This window comes from Xyrauchen texanus, chromosome 2 (genome assembly GCF_025860055.1).
Source record: "Xyrauchen texanus isolate HMW12.3.18 chromosome 2, RBS_HiC_50CHRs, whole genome shotgun sequence".
NCBI classification, from domain to species: domain Eukaryota; kingdom Metazoa; phylum Chordata; class Actinopteri; order Cypriniformes; family Catostomidae; genus Xyrauchen; species Xyrauchen texanus.
The window spans coordinates 49,945,818-49,965,842 of NC_068277.1; the positions used below are offsets into that span (position 1 = coordinate 49,945,818).

The following is a 20,025-nucleotide window of genomic DNA, read 5'->3' on the forward strand; positions in this document are numbered from 1 at the left end:
TTTTACTTTTGTTTGGTTTGACAATTCCTCATTTACATAGACAAAGTGGTAGCGGTCTGCTAAATATGACCTAAACCATGCTAATGCCACTCCACAAATTCCAACATAATTCTCTAGCCTATTCAAGAGAGTGTCGTGATCTATCGTGTCGAATGCATTACTAAGATCTAAAATCACTAGAAGAGAAATGCAGCCACGATCAGATGATAAGAGCAAGTCATTTGTAACTCTGATAAGTGCAGTCTCTGTACTGTGATGAGGCCTAAATCCTGATTGAAATTCTTCATATATACTATTTCTCTGTAGAAATGAACATATTTGGGAGGATACTACCTTTTCTAGTATTTTTGACATAAACGGGAGATTTGAAATCGGTCTATAATTAGCAAGTTCTCCAGGATTAAGTTGTGGCTTCTTAATTAGCGGTTTGATAATTGCCATTTTAAAGTTTCTTGGGACATGTCCTAAGCATAGCGAGGAGTTAATGATATTAAGAAGAGGTTCTGATATTACAGGAGATACCTCTTTTAAGAGCTTAGTTGGTATAGGATCTAACAAACAAGTTGTGGCTTTTGATGTTTCGATAAATTTTGTTAGCTCTGCATGACCTATGATAGCGAAGGATTGAAGTTGCACATGAGGGAAATTATTCAACACTGTTTTCTGAGGTGCTATGACAGATGATTGCATAATTCCAATTTTATTTCTGATTATTTCAATTTTATCTGTAAAGAAATTCATGAAGTCATTACTCTTGAGCTGTGACGTAATATCTGGTTCGGTTGAGGCTTTATTCCTAACCAATTTAGCCACAGTACTGAATAAAAATCTAGGATTGTTGTGGTTATTTTCTATGAGTTTACTAAAATATGCTTACCTGGCAGCTTTGAGTGCGTGTTTGTAGCTACAGACACTATCCTTCCATGCACCCTGAAATACTTCTAATTTTGTATTTTTCCACATGCGCTCCATTTTCCGAGCTGCTCTCTTGAGAGCATGTTCTCGTACTGAAAACATAGACCATTCATAAAAACGCTGCCTGCGTGTGATCGCAACCCAGGAATGCAAGGCAGTTTTTATGGCCGTCAGAGGTGGGGAGAATCAAAGCATCCAGAAACTACACAGAGGCGGAGAATCGTCTTTAAAAAGACGCGTCCTGAGAAGGACGTTCAACGCCGCTGTGTTTTGCTCTTTTAGAGCGAAATTCACTCTTCTAGAATAACTCTTTCGAGTTGTCTGCGCTGTCGAAGTGCCCAGGGGCAAGAATGCACAGCTGTGCACGAATGAGAAAGCCACTGTTGTGCGCCGTCAGATCCAACAGCATGCAGAGCGTCAGAGGATTAAACAGGAACTTGGTGTGTAACTGCATGCACGACCATCGGCTCCGAAGAAATTTTCTGAATGAACTCCCATATTTGCGCCACTTAAATACCCGTATGTCCGGGGGCGGGACATGCAAATACTGGTTGCCAACTCTCATTGGCCTTTTTTCATAGTCCAGAGGTGAATATTGGCGCTCAAGAGAGACCCCTAGTGTCGCTTCTCTGACACAACGTGGAGAGAGCGACAGAAGGGGAACTGTTTATTATTTATTTTCCTGATTTGGCATTATACATCCGTGGCCAACACGTCCCATTATTTCTAGATTATTGTGCAGAGTGATCAGATGCATTATAAATAATTGCAAAATGCTTCATTGGCCCAAAAAATTTACTTAATCACAAAAACCCAAATTTCACTGTTTTTTTGGTCCTGGCACAAAATTACCAGCCAACATAATTTCACTAATCATATCAGCAGCACCTGTGAAAGTGTGAATGAGCACTAGTCTGGTGAAATCATAAGAGCAGACTGATTGCTCTAAAAGGAGGGAAGAAGTGCTTCCAATCATTGTGTTCTTGTTAGCAATGGTTACTTCCAAAGAAAGATGTGCAGCCATCATCACTTTGCATCAAAATGGCCTCACATGCAAAGAAATTGCTGCAAAGAATATTGCACCTGAAAGAACCATTTACCGGATCATCAAGAACTTCAAGGAGAGAGGTTCAACTGCAGTGAAGAAAGCTTCAGGACCTCCCAGAGAGTCCAGCAAGCGCTAGGACCGTCTCCTCCTGAGGAGTCAGCTACGGAATCGTGTTAGCACCTGTGCAGAGCTTGCTCAGTAATGACAGCAGTTTGGTGTGAGTGCATCTGCATGCACAGTGAGGCAAAGACTTTTGGACAATGGCCTGGTGTCAAGAAGGGCAGCAAAGAATCCACTTCTGTCCAAGAAAAACATCAAGGACAGACTGAAATTCTGCAGGAATTACAAGGATTGGACAGCAGAAGACTGGTGCCAAGATATTTTCTCTGATTAAGCCCCCTTCCAACTGTTTGGGACATCTGGAACATCGATAGTCTGGAGAAGAAAAGGTGAACGCTACCATGAGTCCTGTGTCGTGCCAACAGTGAAGCATTCTGAGACCATCGGTTTGTGGGGTTGCTTTTCATCCATGGGAGTGTGCCCTATCACAATTCTGCCGAAAAACACTGCCATGAATAAAGAATGGTATCAAAACGTCCTGCAATTTGGTATTGATCCGTGCATTTTACAGCTTGATGAAGCACCATGACACAAGGCAAGAGTTATAATGATGTGGCTCGGAGATCATTACATTGAAATTTTGGATCTGTGGCCAGGCAACTCCCCGGATCTTAATCTCATAGAGAACCTGAGGTCAATCCTCAAAAGACGAGTGGACAAACAGAAGCCCGAGATCAAATCCGGGCACTAAGAAGTCAAGAATGGATCTGAAGAACAAGGGTCAACACTGTAAATATTGACTCTTTCCATATATTGAATGTTTTTGCCAATGAAAGCCTTTAAAACATATGAAACACTTATAATTGTTTTCCAGTATACCATAGAAACTTGTGAAAAAATTATCTACAAATACTGAATCAGCAAACTTTGCAAAACACAAAATGTATTTCACTGCCAATAATTTTCAGGATGTATATAAGTTAGCTCCAAAAAAGCTTTTGTTTTGTTCCCAATCATGTCACCAAATGTTTTTATATAATAAAGCAATCAAAAAATATTTATCCTAGTGCCTAAAAACCTCTCCAAACTAATTTTAGACATAATAATCATACTTATTACACAAGCTAATACAACAATGAATAACATGTTGCGCTCTCTCTAAAGCATGCAGGCACAAGCAACAAGAGCTCATTCAGTTCCATTTTGTGTAATTTGAGCCATTATTTGCAAGACAAAAGAGTCTCTTTTTCTCATGTTTCTCTCTCTCTATTTCTCATAAATTCTGTGCTCTTATGTGTCAAATGTCTGTGTTATGTATTTCAGGGAGATGTTGGTCAACCAGGAAACATGGGAAGTCCGGCCGTTCAGTTTAACGCACCAGCAATAAGCACTATCAACAAAGGAGCGAAGGTAACAACACTTGGGAGTGGTGATGCCAACCCAGGGAGGGGCACTGCCAGGGTGAGAGGGATTGATGATGGGGGACATAGAAGCATGAACCACATAAGCACTCTGTAGCAAGGTAAAAGGGAAAGGAGGAGGCGAGTACTGGACAAAGCATGAAAATAATGTTTAGTGATTAATTAAAACACAAAGACAAACCATAAACACATACAGGGCAGCTGCCTGTAGTTCTCTCTCTCTCGAACTGCCACTCCAGTCGCCTTTATCCCTCTCGGGCTTGATCAGCCTGATTAGGGGCCGAGTGTGCAGCATCACGGCCCGGCCCCACCCTCCGCCCTGCCACATTCCTCCCTCAGGACAAGGGGATGGAAACACAACAACAGTCACAATAATCGCTGCACTTGTACGCCGTACAAACAATATAAAACAAACAATACTAATATTTAAAAAAGAGAGGGAAAGGCCCACACGGAGCGACAGCGGGAGAGAGAGAAAAATGTTTTGGTTTTGGCCACTCTCTAGCCATGCCTCCCCAAGCGGATCAGAGGCAGTCCTCTGGCCCCTGGCGGACGGAACGCCCCGCCGTGTTTCCGGTGGACAGTAGGGGTCTCACCCGCCCTTGGCAGCAGTTCTCCTGCACAAGGTGGTCGGCCAGGAGCCCCTCCCTGCTCACGGTCTGCGGTCCTCTCTTGACCCCGCCATGTTTTTGTGGCCGGTAGGGGTCTCCTCCGCCCCTGACAGTGCCCCTGACGCTCCAGGTGGTTGGCTAGGAGCCCCCTCTCGCGGTCGGCGGCCGTTTCTCCACTTTCAGACGGCCGGGCTCCTCCATCCCTCGGCAGATGGCCTCGGCTGCTACGATTTCGGTGGACGGTAGTGCTGAGGACTCTACTACGCCTCATCCCTCGTCCGTCCTGGGTTGCAGCACTAGTGTAACGAAGTGCAATGGAAAGGAGGATGTGAGAACCGGATGAAGTATCAAAATAATGTTTAATGATAAATTAAGACACAAAGACAAAACATAAGCACATGAAGGTCAGCTGCCTGTAGTTCTCTCTCTCTTGAACTGCCGCCTCCGTTCGCCTTTATCCCTCTCATGCTTGATCAGCCTGATTAGGGGCCGGGTGTGCAGCATCAAGGCCCGGCCACACACTCCAAAGAGAATGGTCTGGAAATTTTGTCAAAAGGGATTTATGTTTTTAACCACCCCAATTTTATATATATATATATATATATATATATATATATATATAACACTCATCATGTAGAGCCTGTCAATGTAAATAAGGGGGAACAGGGCTAGTTATAAAATTAATGTTTGGGGGAAGCTAGAGACACCTCTAATGTTTTAAGTGTGTGATTCATTGCCAAAGCTCCTTCTTTCTACCTGTGTACATTCATCTCCTTCTCACCTTGATCTCCCCACTGCTCTGTCAGTGGTCACAGTTCTCTTAACGTTCTTCTACAAAATCCAAAAAATCTTTCACCACATGCCACCTCTTCAACATGCCCCGCCGCTACCGTCTCCAAATAGCCTTCCCATCCCACCTGTTCGTGCCCCATATAAAAAAAAACTCTCTTCCTTGGTTACCATATCCAGGGAGATGTGGGCCTGCCCGGTGACCCAGGCCACCCACTGGTCAATGGAGTGGTGGAGCTTGTTGGCTTTCCAAAAGGAGACAAAGGGACTCAGGTTTGTGAGGAAAATGCAGCTGTGAGGATATAGACCTCGGATGCCATCCATCCATCGACAGCGCCCTCAAATTTAACCTTTTCTACAGTTACTGTTTGTCCCCTTTTCTCCATACCGTACCTTACATCTGTTATCCAAGATGGTGATGTCAACCTCATCCTTGCAGTTTACCTATATTTCACCTTATGGTGAAAGTTGTGGTTGATGTCCTTAAATGTCTAAATATTTGGTGGTGATTTCAGTCACACAGGATAAATTCTTTTGCATATAGGATATTTTTATAGGCTAGTTTGTGTATATAAAGATACAATTTTGTGTTTAATCACAGTGGTCCCAAAAAGAACACTTATCTGAATATCTGAATGTCACTGCATTAGATAACAAAATATTAGAGCTGCCAAAATTAATGTGTTAACGCATGCAATTTATAAAAAAATTTTAACACATTATTTTTTCTTAATTGTGATTAATGCATTTACCGCTAATACAGCATAAGCCAACATAAACCATGGTTGGAATGGCAGAACCTTTGTAATGTGTTTCTCCAGAGCCATTACACTGACACACACTTCACACACACACAACAATGCTTCCGTGTCAGTGATAAAATGGAGAATATACCTTTTAACACTACTTGATATGCAAAACAAGCCCATATGGGACTTCTAGAAATCACATATTTATATAAGGTGCATTTTAATTACCACAGAAGCACGCAAAGTCTTTACTATCACCAAAACGCAGAATGAGACATTTTTGTCTGCAAGCGCTTTTCATGTGGAGTTCAAAGCCCTGCTTGACGCTGGCGTTGACTCCCTGATGTGAATCATGTACGCGGCTTTAAGATTGCTGTAAAAAATCAAATAGCAACAGTCTGCCAGCTGATTAATATTGTGGAGAATTATATTTTAAGAGATTTAATGTCCATTGCAATGAAAATGCAACCTATGTGGGGACGAGTTCTTTCAATTAGTCAACCTCCCACTTACACTTTGGGAAACGTTAAATGTTACTTGAATCTTTATACTGTGGAAGGCTTTGTTTGGAAAATGTTAATAAATCATTATATTTTTATATATTGTCAAAATCTGCCAATAATAGAGATTAACTACTAAAATTATGCCATTAATTGCGATTAAAACATTGTAATCGTCTGACAGCACTACAAAATATAAAACCAATTTATGTTAAGGAGAGATCATACTAGCACACTTTTCACGTTTGTTTGGTTTTAAATGATAAAATAATAGATATACTGTTTAAAATGAAGACAAAAAGTATTTGGACACTTTCTGGTCGTCAAATTTAATAGATCATGTTAATAGTTAATGTGATCAAATTCGCCTGTGGTTACTCCGCTTGGACACCTGTGTGATCTTTAGGGAAACCGACTTCATAACTTCGCTAAAATTACATTGAGGCTAGATGGTCAAAAGTAATTGCAAAAAAGGACTAGCATCATTCATGTCTTGATATTTTATGTCTAATGTAATGAAATTCACATATTACATTATAGTGTAGCTTAAGTACCCAAATACGTTTTGGGACCACTGTATACTTCTAAACTTTTATAATATATATATAATCTAATTGTTGAAATATATTATAATATTTAATTTTGTTTCATTTGGAAGCCAAAGACATCCCTATGAATATAAAGGATAGATTTTTGTGTGATACAATACACTGTATTGTATCACGTACACCATACACAATACACTGCATATCAACACATAACACATTTTGTGTAGAATTCCTTACTATGGAGGTCTCAGTATCATTTAGGCACCATTCACAGCCAGTCTGCTCTTGCTGACATGTCTACGTTTACAGATACACAACATTTTCAATATTTTAAGCCATTCTATCAATGAAATCATTAAGTCACAGTTTAAATATCTGTAAAGACTAGCTGGTTAAGAGAAGTGAAAAGCTACATACTTGAAAAATGACAAGGTGAAATTATGGATTTTCTGACATCTTTCTACTCTCTTTTACTCTCTTCCCCAGGGAGAGAAAGGCTATGCTGGTAATCCAGGCCTCACCGGGAGACCAGGACCAACAGTGAGTTTCCAAAGATGGCTGTTCTCCCCACTTGATATTTGCTATATGTTTTCATCTCAAACTACTACAAACTGTTCTTCTAATGCTGTGCACATATAGGACCCATTTAGTTATACAGGCGAGACTGGTGAAAAGGGAATCCTGGGCTTGCCAGGCTTGAGGGTAGGTCCTGTGTTCCAAACAAGTCTGAAGAGTCTTGTTTTGTTTGTTTCTTTCTTCCTGTGATGATGAAGTGAAGTGAACCTTTGTAATGTGTTTCTCCAGAGCCATTACACTGACACACACTTCACACACACACAACAATGCTTCCGTGTCAGTGATAAAATGGAGAATATACCTTTTAACACTACTTGATATGCAAAACAAGCCCATATGGGACTTCTAGAAATCACATATTTATATAAGGTGCATTTTAATTACCACAGAAGCACGCTAAGTCTTTACTGTCACCAAAACGCAGAATGAGACATTTTTGTCTGCAAGCGCTTTTCATGTGGAGTTCAAAGCCCTGCTTGACACTGGCGTTGACTCCCTGATGTGAATCATGTACGCGGCTTTAAGATTGCTGTAAAAAATCAGATAGCAACAGTCTGCCAGCTGATTAATATTGTGGAGAATTATATTTTAAGAGATTTAATGTCCATTGCAATGAAAATGCAACCTATTTCTTTCTTCCTGTGATGATGAAGTGTATACAGTTTGTTTCTTGTATATATTGGCTCCAACTAAATTTTCAATGTATTATTTGATATGGCAGGGTCCACCTGGTCTGAATGGACCTCCTGGGGCTCCTGGCAGAAAAGTAAGATATGAAATACTTTGTACAAAGCAATTTAATTTCTATGCCATTATTGGATAGCAACCATCTCCTCCTACCTCCTCTTTAGGGCTTCATTGGAAGTGTAGGGCTTGAAGGCCAACCAGGCTTTCCTGGACTAAAAGTAAGCATGTAGAACAAGAAAAACAGAAACGTGTGAAAAAACTGAAATGTGTTGCATAACAGGGTTGAACTATGCATTGTGTATTTGTTTTTAGGGCGACATAGGAGAGCAAGGTCCACCTGGACCATACTTTCCTTCAACAGATTACATTCCAGGTAACAGGAATCACCAGTTTTGCCCCCAAAGTATATCCAAGTAAACCCACAAACCCACATACCCCAGACACACTTTGATACACAATCATGAGTGATTATACAATTTTTTATTTTTTGGTACACAGGTCCTCGAGGTGATCCTGGCTTTCCTGGTTATCCAGGGCTAAATGGAGATCTAGGTCCTTCAGGACCTCCTGGCCTGCCTGGTCCTCCAGGAATACCTTCTTTTGTCACAGGTACTAGTGCTATACCTCTAAAAAAATGTATATGCCCATTGATGTATAAAACTACTGTATCTATTATATCAATATGATATTAACTGTCTTGGAAATCTGTTCAGGTCGTCCAGGCAGTCGTGGGTTCCCTGGTAGTCGTGGACTCAAAGGACAGAGAGGAAACCCAGGTCGGGATTCCAATAGCCCTGAAGGTCTTGCCGGAAGTCAAGGCCTTCCTGGACCCCCAGGTCCACCTGGACCACCAGGCCAGACATGTAAATATTTTCAAATTATGATATATTATAATTAGGATGTACCCATTCAGGATGATAGACTTAAATTAGCTTTTAAGATGTGGCATAGTTTCTGAGGGAGTTATTCTTAAAAATTGGATAAGATCCTTTATATGTAATTCGGCCTGTGTTTGTCCTTTGTCTGCAAAGAGGGGTCCATTGAAGGGACAGTTCACCCAAAAATGAAAATTCTCTCATAATTTACTTAACCTCATGCCATTCAAGATGTGTATGACTTTCTTTCATCTGCAGAACATGAATGAAGATTATTGGAATATCTCCGCTTTATAGGCTCATACAATACAAGTGAATAGTGACCAGACCCTTGAAGCTCTAAAAATCACATAAAGATGGCATAAAAGTAATCCATAAAACTCCAGTTGTTAAATCCATATCTTCAGGAGTGATATGATAGGTGTTAGTGAGAAATTGATCAGTCCTTATTTACTTATAAATCTCCACGTTAACTTTAGAATTGTGGAAAGAAAGAGAAAGTGAAGATTTATATTATAAAATATTTATAAATATTGATATGTTTCTCACCCACACCTATCATATCACTTATATCAGATATGGATTTATTTTATGCTGCCTTTATGTGATTTTTGGAGCTTCAAATGTCTGGTCACCATTCACTGAAAAATTCTTCTAAAAATCTTCAATCATGTTCAGCAGAAGTAAAAAAGTAATATACATCTGAGATGGCATGACGTTGAGATTTTTGTGTGAACTATCTCTTTAAGCCGTGGTTAAGTTTGTGACCATGAGGAGCAAAGCAAAAATGTATTTTCTTAGTGGATGTAATGCATATTGCTGTTTTTAATATGCAAGTAACCAAAATCAAATATTCTGTAACTAATACATAAACTGACCATGTCTAGGAAGCACAAACAGTAGATATCTGACTTTACAATTTCTAATTGACAAAACATGCTTCAAGTTTTAATCGTAAAGACAAATTTTAAGATGCCTGTTTTGTCTCTTACGTAAAATATGTTGTAAAAGGCGAATGCATACACAGGTTTAAAAACATTAGAATGTTTTTCTTTTCACATTAGAAAACGTTATTTTCTTTTACTTATAGAAATACAGATTAGATATGTACCTTTTTCTTTGTGTGACCAAACATTGGCATTAATCAGTGTTAATAAATCTGTTTAGTGAATTTCCCCCACAATATTATTATAAAGAAAATTGCCTTCTCCTAGGACTTTGATTAACGTTTTTTATATCAAATTCCAACCATCATTTTGTAGAGTCTAAAGCTGTATTATAATCTTTGTTACAGCAGCTGATTGTTGCTTCTTTTTTTTTTTGCCTTTTCAAGTATCTGTAAATTCTGTCTCTGTGCCATTACCGGGACTTCCAGGTCAGAGAGGACCACCTGGGGACAGAGGCTATAAAGGGTTTAAAGGTAAGGGATGCCCCCTAGCCCCGTTGTAATTTTGCAATGAAAACTATTAGGTTTAATTTTAGAAAGGGATGTAGAATGGCAAGCACACACTTGGACTTTTTCCCTTCCTTACCCTGTCATTAAAGGAGAAGATGGTGACTGCAATTGTTTGGGTGGAGCATCAGCTGGTGCACAGGGACTTCCAGGGCCTGCAGGGCCCCCTGGCCTTACTGGACCTAGTGGTGCGAAGGGAGAAATTGGTGACCAAGGCTTCCCAGGATCACGTGGACAACAGGGCCCATTTGTAAGAAATATTAACTAACCGCAGTTATCTCAAGTTATTGTGCACTTCAAATTCCAATCACATTTTAATGAACAAATAAAGAAATGTAAAAATACTGCAAAACACTCAGGGGAGACCCCCGCTCGGACGGCTATATTTTACACAGAGAAAATAGGATATGTTTGACCAGAATTCCCATTATCTTCAGCAAGCTGACTAACACTACACTGCTGCTTGAGATTCGCGACAGACACAGGTAATCACACTTACTTGTCCTGAAGTGGTGTAATTAGTAATGGAGGCTTGTGCGCATCTTTTGAAGTTGGCAAAGGTAGATACTGATCCGGGGCGTAAAAATGTATTTCCATGCACAATTCGTTTCTTTTGTTTTTTTTGTGACCGTCCTTAGTTTTTCCTCATTTTATTAACTTGTTTTTTGAACAGTTGTATAATAGCAATATCACACTCTTGCCTGTGGGTTTACTTCAAGGTTTACTCATAGCACACATCCAACATATTGCATCCATACGTATTAAACTGTTCTTCTCAAGCACAACTGTTAACACTCACACCCTGTCTACAACAGAAGCGAGAAGCATGTCACGGGCTAGACTGGGAAGAGAAATCGGCCTGGGATTTTGCATAGCAACTGGCCCAAAAGTTGTTGAGTAGTTTAGTTTAGCTTATCGCAGCTCATTAGGTCCGTTTTGTGGCCGACCCACCAGCCCACTCGGTTCTTCCGATGGCCAGTCCGCCCTTGATTGGCACCAAAGTGTGTCGGCCCACCGGGAAAATGCCCGGTATGCCAGATTACCAGTCCAGCCCTGGGCATGTCGTGTCAAAACAATAGAACCCATTATAATCAATGATGCTGTCTACCATGGATGTGTCCGTTGCAGTGTGCTGCATTGTGCCGACAGTAAACCGGTGTCCTGTTTCATTTTGCACTGCATTAGCTGGCAGAACTACTGCCAACAAAACAAATAAAAGGTTTAGAAAGTTTGTGATGATACATCCGGTGTAGACAGGGTGTCAAACAGTCATTACATTTGAAATATTCATGAATGAAATGGTTTACTTACTGTTTTGCATAGGGTCCAGGTGTTTTGCATAGGGTCCAACAGTTTCTTTGCAAAGCTTGAAACATTTTATGACTGGTTCAAAAGCAATCCATGCTGATATGAGCCGAAAAAACATGCAATCCATGCTGAAATTCGCTGAAGACACATCCACATGACACACATCCACAGTCTGCACTGAAAGGCACATCTCCGGAGATGTCCATCTAGAGCATGTGTACATACACCTACAATTAAAAACAGCAAGAGGTAGCAGCTGAATGAAACCGAGTTGTAACTTGACACCACATCTTTTAAAAGCATTGCCAGATATATGACGACAGACATTTAATCGTCATAGCCCTAAAAGAGACAATTAATCGTCATAATTGCATAAAATTATTTGTTTGACAATTTATCGTCAGCCAAATATCGTAATCATGACAGCCCTATTTTGGACTTGGTAATACCTCAAAGCTTTTTCTGTGTTAACTAAAAGACGTTAAGGTGGAGTGGTGCAACCAAGTGGTGAAAGGTCTAGGATGGTGGTTCAGTCTCTAAATCTAAAGTTCACTGTAAAGGCCAATGTATTTTTGCTTGGCTGGAGGGTCAGGAACAATGCACTTAATCCCAGGTTGTCTTTAAAGAAAGTTTCATCTGATAGAGGCTTTACTTATCCCTGTGGGAAGACTCATCAGTAACAGGTAAAATGTAAAATATTACATAGAATTCTAATTGAGTCTTGCTTTGTTTTAGGGCCGTGCGGGTGAGAGAGGCTTTTTTGGCCGTAAAGGAGAGAAAGGTAATGCCTTCTTCCCCCAAGGCAGAGGACAAAAAGGTGACTTTGGTCAGCAGGGGCCTCTTGGGCCACTTGGAGCAAGCGGCAATCCTGGGAGAGATGGATCTCCTGGCTTTCCTGGACAACCAGGCCCACCAGTGAGTGGAAAGGCTGATAGCATAAAAAAACTTTCCCATTGATTCCAGATTAACAACCATGTCACCTAACGACATCAACTGCTTGTAAAATAATTGCATAGCATAAATCTGCTTCTAATACTGTACATTTAAATCATATTTAATACATCCGTTAACATCTTTAAACTTCATTACAGGGAGATTCTGGTTTTGGTGTGACTGGGGATAAAGGTTTTCCTGGTATCCCAGGGTTCAAAGGTCGTCCTGGTGCTGTTGGCGATCCTGGATTTGGCTATCCTGGTGTAGCTGGGTTCAAAGGGGCACAAGGTGATCCTGGATTTAATGGTCTTCCTGGATCACCTGGACTTCCAGGGCCTCCAGGTAAGTACGTAGGTAGTGTGCAAACTGGAAATAGGCTGAAAGATGCATTAAAATGTCAGTAACATTTTATGTGATAATTGTGGTTTTATACAGTACTTAAAGGAATATTCCAGGCTCAATACAAGTTAAGCTCAATCAACAGCATTTGTGGCATAATGTTGATTACCACGAAAATTTATTTCAACTTGTCCGTCCTTTTCTTTAAAAAAGGAAAAATCGAGGCAACAGTGAGACACTTACAATGGAAGTAAATGGGGCCAATTTTTGGAGGGTTTAAAGGCAGAAATGTGAAGCTTATAATTTTATGAAAGCACTTACATTAATTCTTCTGTTAAAACTCATGTGTTATTTGAGCTGTTAAGTTGTTTAAATCATAATTTTTTCAGTCAATTTAGGGTTTTAGGGTTTGTTGACGTTACGTCATAATGGCAACGAAGTTGTCAAATTGTGTATAACTTCTCACAGAAAATGTTAGTAAACTATTTAATCACACTAAAATCATGTTAATACGCATATTGTTTAAGTCTTGTAGCTATACTTTTAAAATAGTGAGTATTTTAACATTTACAGATTGGCCCCATTCACTTCCATTGTAAGTGCCTCACTGTATTTCGACATTTCACAATAAATTTGTGTGGTAATTAATATTATGCCAGAACTTCTGTTGATTGAACTTGTTTTGAATGTGGAATATTCTTTTAACAGATTTGTTACATTATGTCTTGCTCAATACTGTAAATCAGGTTTTTCTTTAAAACTGACTCAATCATTCTATCCCAAAGTATTCATTCACCATGATTTTTCATCATTCAGGTTGAGCTTTTTGTCTATCGATGTGTTTTTTTCTGAGCATATTCTGCACTGCATAATTGAGCAGTGTAGATCAGCAAGGTTTAAGGTGCAGTGGAGAGTAAACTAAAGTTATTTAGAGTGCTTAAATATATATATATTTAGCTGCCCTGTTCAGACTGCCGAATACATCAGACATTTCAGCTTGACAAGATCTTCTCTCAAATTCTCAGCACACAAATGCAGCTGCAATTTTCTTTTCAATTAAATGTATGTGTATGAATGGGTTTTCATATGCAAATGAATTTTTTACATTTTGCATGTGCTAACAGAACTTTGTATCTCTTTAAAGCCATTCCATTCAGAGAGAAATTGAGCAGTTGCAATTAATTCATAGCAAAGTCTTAACACCCATGTCTGAATCAACATATCCTTTCAATCCCTGCATGCTCTGCCTCCATCTCTCTCTCTCTCTTAGCAGTGGAATGGCTTTGATATAGCCATGCACATGTTCCTCTTTTTCTTTATTTGCACTGCTTTAACTGAATGAGCTGGGTTATTTGAATGAGCTTTTCAAATTCTGCACTAAAGGTACAATCATGCTTATGCATTTGATCTATTAATGATGCTACCCGAATGAACCGATTCATGGACTGATTGATTGACAGCTTCTTTTGCAATCTCTCTTGCCCTTGCATGTTGTCTGACTAGGTGACAGCTGTTGGCAGGCGGGGCTTAATGATGCCTCTTTGGAAGAGGGAGGTGAGATGAGAAGCCCTGAGCTGCAGCCAATTAGGGACATGCTTTTTTATAGCTTGACTGTATCAGACAGTTTAACCAGAGATTGTCCACCAGCCTGACATTTCTTATGACTTCTCTTTTGCTTGAGATGTCTAATCTAGTTAGACTCATGCCATTCTGAAAAACTGTTAATTGCCACATAGCAGCCAGTCTTTGCCACTCGATCTAACAGTCTTTGTGCATGTGATTAGCCCTACTGTGCTGACTAAGATGGAGGGAAGGTGGGGTTCTTTGACGTTCTGTTTTTGGTACGACAATAAATATGCATTTGCTTTTCGTAGGTCCCAACATTAGCCTTTATTAGATTTTGGTTGGAGGGTGGATGATGCATTTTTAATTAACATCATGATTTTCACTCATCATTTCTTGTTTTATTTTAAATGATCCTGAGGTGTGACAAATTAATTTTACAAGTACAAGTTTCTCAATAGAAGGCCATCATAGCTGCATACATAATAATTACAAATAAATGAGAAAAATCTTTCAAATCTAGTTTTGTGCAGTTTGTGACTGTACAATGAGATCGAGTTTGACAGTTTCCCAAAGTTAGATGTAGGGCTTGTGTGTGAATGGGCCATTGTTTTATATTTAGCTGACAGTGGTATGGTCGTCAACAGGAACACCGCTGCCCTGCAGGATTCCTGGGGAACTTGGGGAACCAGGATTTGGTGGACTTCCTGGGGTGCCAGGTAATTGAATACTAAAGCATTGATATGGAATCCTCAGATGCTGCATTAGCAACTGTTAGCCATCATATTTCCACTCATAAATGTGTTCAAGTGAATTGATAGATCCACCTTGCAACAAGCAACATGCCTTTGTCAGTATTGTCACCTGTGAAAATGTATCCCATTATTCTCACCAGTTCTTAAAACTATAGGCTTCACAATATTGCAGCATTTTAGTCTGTGTAATGACAGTAGGTTGGCTAGTGGTTACTTCTAATGAGCTCAACCCAAAATCTAGACCTTTTCTAGATGGCAGTGCTGCTGTTGTTTCCAAATCAGCCAAATGCAGCATGTAGGTATTCTATGTATGACTAAAAGTATATGAAAGTTATCAATTGAACTAATTTAATAATAGAAATGTGTTAAATGTTTGAAATGCTTTATAACATGTTCTTCTAATGTGTTGTGTATACAGTATACATATGTGTGTTTGTGTCTGTGTGTGTTTGAATTCATGTAAATATCAGGATCACAGGGTCAGCCTGGTCCCAAAGGAGTGAGCGGACGCCCAGGTTTTGATGGGCAAAAGGGGGAGAGAGGAGAACCAGGCACTGGAGGTCTGCCAGGACCACAGGGTAAAAATACACACCTCAAACCTGAATGGGAGCTTAACCACAAGTTATAGATATCCTAATTGGTTAGCTTGCTTGCTTGCTTGTGCATTTTTAATTGCCACATTTTCATATTGCATTTGAATGGACTGATTAATGTTTGTTTTTAAACGTTTGTAAAATTTTACATTAAACAGGTTTCTCTGGACCCAGAGGAGATCCAGGTTTACCAGGAGTTACAAATGCTGGCTTACAAGGGCCTCCAGGAAGAGACGGTTTTTCAGGTGTGCCAGGAGCAAAGGGAGAACCAGGTGTGGTGCTTGGAGCCACCCCTGGAGATCCAGGTCTTCCAGGAAGACCAGGAAATCCAGGAGACAAGGGTCAACCTGGGACACCTGGTTTACCCGGGACACCTGGTAGGTTTGATGAGAAGCTGAACTACTTCATCATCAGTATAACAGTCAACCATACAGTAGGTAGCACTAATTGATCTACCTCTTCAGGTTTGGATGGACGCAATGGTTTTTCTGGTTCAAAGGGTGAGCGAGGTGTGTATGGAATACCTGGTCCCCAGGGTCCCATTGGTCCAATGGGGGAATTGCCTCCTGGGGGTGTCTCTGGACTCAGAGGGCCAGATGGATTTAGAGGATCTCCTGGGCCATCAGGTAATCATCTCTTCTCACTCTTATGAAACCTCAATTTTGATGCTTTATCTGACAATACATGGAAGTGTGTATTTGCTCATCAAGAGCTATTTATAGATCCATTTACTAGGGTCAAGTTCTACCTCAAGTTCCACAATAAGGCATTTTGTCACTAGGACCTTTCACATATTAAAGATGAAGTGTGTAATTTCTGTTTTCAAACGGATTCCAGAAAACTCCTCCTGCCTTTCATATGTTCAAACAGATAGTCCCACCCCAAATTCACACCATTTATTAGATAGATGGTATTTATTTTCCCAGAGGGAAATTTGTTTCACCAGTCTGCACCACAAACACAAAACATACAGAGACCCATATTACATTGGGCCAATGTTGCTGTGTTGGGCTGGATGGGTCACTCAGACAAACAGAGGAATATTTTTATAGCACCACAGAGCCACAGTGTTACACTTTTAGGTGAAATTAACCTACAAATGTCTCACTTATAGGTGACTAGGTGACTATTAAAGGGATAGTTCACCCAAAAAAGAAAATGATCTCATCATTAACTCACACTCATGCCATTCCAGGTGTAGATGAATTTATTTCTTCTGCAAAACACAAAGATTTTTAGAAGAATATTATCAACTCTATAGGTCCATACAATGCAAGTGAATGGTGGCCAGAACGTCTAAGCTCCAAAAAGCACATAAAGGCAGCATAAAAGTAACCCATAAGACTCCAATGGTTAAATCCCTATCATCAGAAGCGATATAAGTGTGGCTGAGAAACGGATAAATATTTAAGTCCTTTTTTTTACCATAAATCTCCACTTTGAAACCACTCTGAAAAGTTAAAGTGGATGTTTATAGTAAAAAAAGACTGAAATATTGATCTATTTCTCAGATTATTATAATACATCGCTTCTGAAGATATGGATTCAACCATTGGAATCTTATGGGTTACTTTTTTGCTGCCTTTATGTGCTTTTTGGAGCTTAAAAAATTCTTTATCTGCAGAAGAAAGTCATAAACATACTGGATGGCATGGGGCTGAGTAAATTATGAGAGAATTTAAATTTTTGGGTGAACTATCCCTTTACTACGAGAATACGAGATAGGAGAAAGAAATGTAACATAAAAAAAAAAAATGTGCATCAGCTTTATTCAGCCAAAAGCAATAGGTTGTATAGTGTCAAATCGTTTCCCAACTAATTTGTAATAATTGGTCAAATGTTTCACTGTTGCCTCTTTCTCTTTTCATCAGTTATCTCTCAAGTCTTCGTCAGCCTGTGTGTACTGATCTTCCTCACAAACATATCTGTTTTCATTATTCTTTCCTTTATGGTCATCCTCCCCTCCTTCTCTTTTTCCATCAACATCATTTCCACATTCCCGTCCTTCCATTTGTGGTATCACCTTCTTCTATTTTTGGTGCTGGGTCACCTCACTAGGCTGCCAAGGTGAGAAATATTGTCCTCTAGTGTTTGTATTTTCTCTAACACACCGTTCACACCCACGCTATGCTGACTCTTAATGCACTCGTTTACTTCCAGTCCTCCTAATTAAAACATTGAATGAAGGGAGCATGCATGAATGTTTTAAAGGGATGGTTCACCCCAAAATTACCATCATTTACTCACCATCATGTTGCTCTAAACATGTATGACTTTCTTTCCTTTCATGTTTTATTTATTCATTTTTGGTTGAACTATTCCTTTATGGTGACCGACATGGACCTCTAAAACTAGCCAAGAAATCAGTTTATATCAGTGATGCAGGCTCTAACAGCCAATTGTTTATTTCGATCACAAAAATGCTAATTTGTTGCATTGACCATCTCTGCATAGTCATCCATGATCTTTCATCATTAGAATGGTAACTCCAGTCCATCTTTTTATGTGTTTGTGTACCAATCGCAGCTATTGCATCGTATACCCACACTAAAAAGATGGACAGAAACATGTGCTGAAGTGTACTAATTCTCAAATTAGTTTACAGAATTTGAACACCACCTTCTAACAATGTAGACTCAGAACTTGTGTTTACAGTACACAGCTATAACCCTTATACGCTTGTGTGCTTTTAACCACAAAACCAACCAACTAAAACAGACTATTCTAGAATGCAGCATCTTTAGTTATTCATGAAAATATATTCAGTGTAGAATTAGTTCATACTTTGAACTGATGTTTTCACTTCTGTTAGCCGAATTATGAAATGTGCAAGCAGTTAAACAAATATCAATAATTGTTTGCTTTGCTTTGCATCAATATTTATTATTTCCTTTTAAATTCCTTACTTTACAGATTTGCATCCATTATCATTTGATAGTTTTTTTCTAGTTACATATTACCTGAAGTATACTTACTCTTAATGCATTTTTCTTTACAAAATCAAACAAAAAAAGTCAATTTGATGTTCTCTCAAAGTCAAATCCTGATGTTGTGTATAATAGATTTTTAACTCCCCAGGTTACCCTGGGCAGAAGGGTGTGAGAGGAGATCCAGGGCCTCCAGGGACTGGTGGAATAAAGGGTGCCACTGGTTTTCCTGGCGTCCCAGGACCACAGGGATTTAGGGGACCACCTGGTCCCCCTGGTCCTGGAACACGTCCAGGCATACCTGGACGGCCAGGAATAAAAGGTATGGAGCCTGAAAAAAGATGTTTAAATGTGTGCGGCATACTGTAATCTGTTCCGGGTGATTTTAGGAATTCACCACACATTTACATCTGTATTGCTGAAACAAACATCAAACAAGCATCTCAGATAGCCTTTCATTTGATGCTATTGGAAATTATTGACAGTATCCCTTATCATCACTTCTACCATTTTACTACTGCCGTCTTGGTTTGTTACGATACCATAATCATATCTTACGATACTATACCAGCTAAAGTATCACGGTACCACACGATAGTGTGTTCATTTTTAACACTGTTTGTCAAAGCAAAGGTGGGTCTTAGAAACTAGGTATTCCACTTGTTGCTCCGGAAGTGGTGCAAATGACTGATGGATGAATTGGGAGAGGGGTCAAATGGACTAACTTGTACCTAATACATTCTTAGTTTGACGTAAAATACAAAAAAACAAATCTTCACATCAAAACGGACAGTTCAAACGGCAGTGGCTTTAAACTTTAATTCCATTATTTCTGTGATTATTTCATTGTTGTTAACATAAAAATAAACATATTGTAATGTTGAAAAGGCTGTTTTGAGCAGCTGTTTCATTATAGACCTTTTTCCACAGAATGTGATGACTCGTTTCCACCTTATTTAGCAACGTAAATCCGGCAAACTTTGTATGTGATCATTTATTTAAATATTGAGTGTAAATTTATAACATTATGCTTTGTGTTATATGACCATGGAATCAGTTTAAAAAAAAAATATTACCACAGCTACAAGGGGGTTTCGATTACAGCTGCTGAGAGATTGACAGTAAATTTGGCATCTCCCATCTGATTTTCTTTTTTTCTGGAAAGTCATTCAAATGTTAAAGTGGACTTTTTCTTTTGCTCTTGGACCAAATGGGTAAGTGAAAATAATATTTGCTGTGGTCTCCCATTCACTGCTGTCAAAAGTTTACCCTGCAATCATTTACTTCTGTGTTCCAATGCCGAGTGTGAAAAAGGTCTATTACAACCGCTTTAGCCCCTCTCTCCTGGTAAACAGCAGCATGAGTGCAGATTACA

The 20,025-nt window shown here is 39.5% G+C and overlaps 1 protein-coding gene across 3 annotated transcripts in view; it reads left to right on the forward strand.

Moving 5' to 3' along the window:
• The window catches only part of LOC127657636 (collagen alpha-6(IV) chain-like), a 167,196-nt gene that overhangs the window by 121,027 nt on the left and 26,144 nt on the right, over positions 1 to 20,025 (forward strand). For 2 of the 3 annotated variants that reach the window (XM_052146505.1, XM_052146510.1), the window contains exons 12-29: positions 3,347 to 3,433; positions 7,128 to 7,181; positions 7,281 to 7,343; positions 7,939 to 7,983; positions 8,069 to 8,122; positions 8,217 to 8,277; positions 8,403 to 8,513; positions 8,618 to 8,767; positions 10,113 to 10,199; positions 10,325 to 10,482; positions 12,276 to 12,455; positions 12,632 to 12,815; positions 14,316 to 14,366; positions 15,023 to 15,094; positions 15,601 to 15,708; positions 15,882 to 16,100; positions 16,188 to 16,349; positions 18,802 to 18,972. In XM_052146505.1, coding sequence (XP_052002465.1) covers positions 3,347 to 3,433; positions 7,128 to 7,181; positions 7,281 to 7,343; positions 7,939 to 7,983; positions 8,069 to 8,122; positions 8,217 to 8,277; positions 8,403 to 8,513; positions 8,618 to 8,767; positions 10,113 to 10,199; positions 10,325 to 10,482; positions 12,276 to 12,455; positions 12,632 to 12,815; positions 14,316 to 14,366; positions 15,023 to 15,094; positions 15,601 to 15,708; positions 15,882 to 16,100; positions 16,188 to 16,349; positions 18,802 to 18,972 — 2,017 coding nt within the window. The remainder of the gene's footprint in view (positions 1 to 3,346; positions 3,434 to 7,127; positions 7,182 to 7,280; positions 7,344 to 7,938; positions 7,984 to 8,068; positions 8,123 to 8,216; positions 8,278 to 8,402; positions 8,514 to 8,617; positions 8,768 to 10,112; positions 10,200 to 10,324; positions 10,483 to 12,275; positions 12,456 to 12,631; positions 12,816 to 14,315; positions 14,367 to 15,022; positions 15,095 to 15,600; positions 15,709 to 15,881; positions 16,101 to 16,187; positions 16,350 to 18,801; positions 18,973 to 20,025) is intronic. The other variant, XM_052146513.1, reaches the window with a different exon arrangement.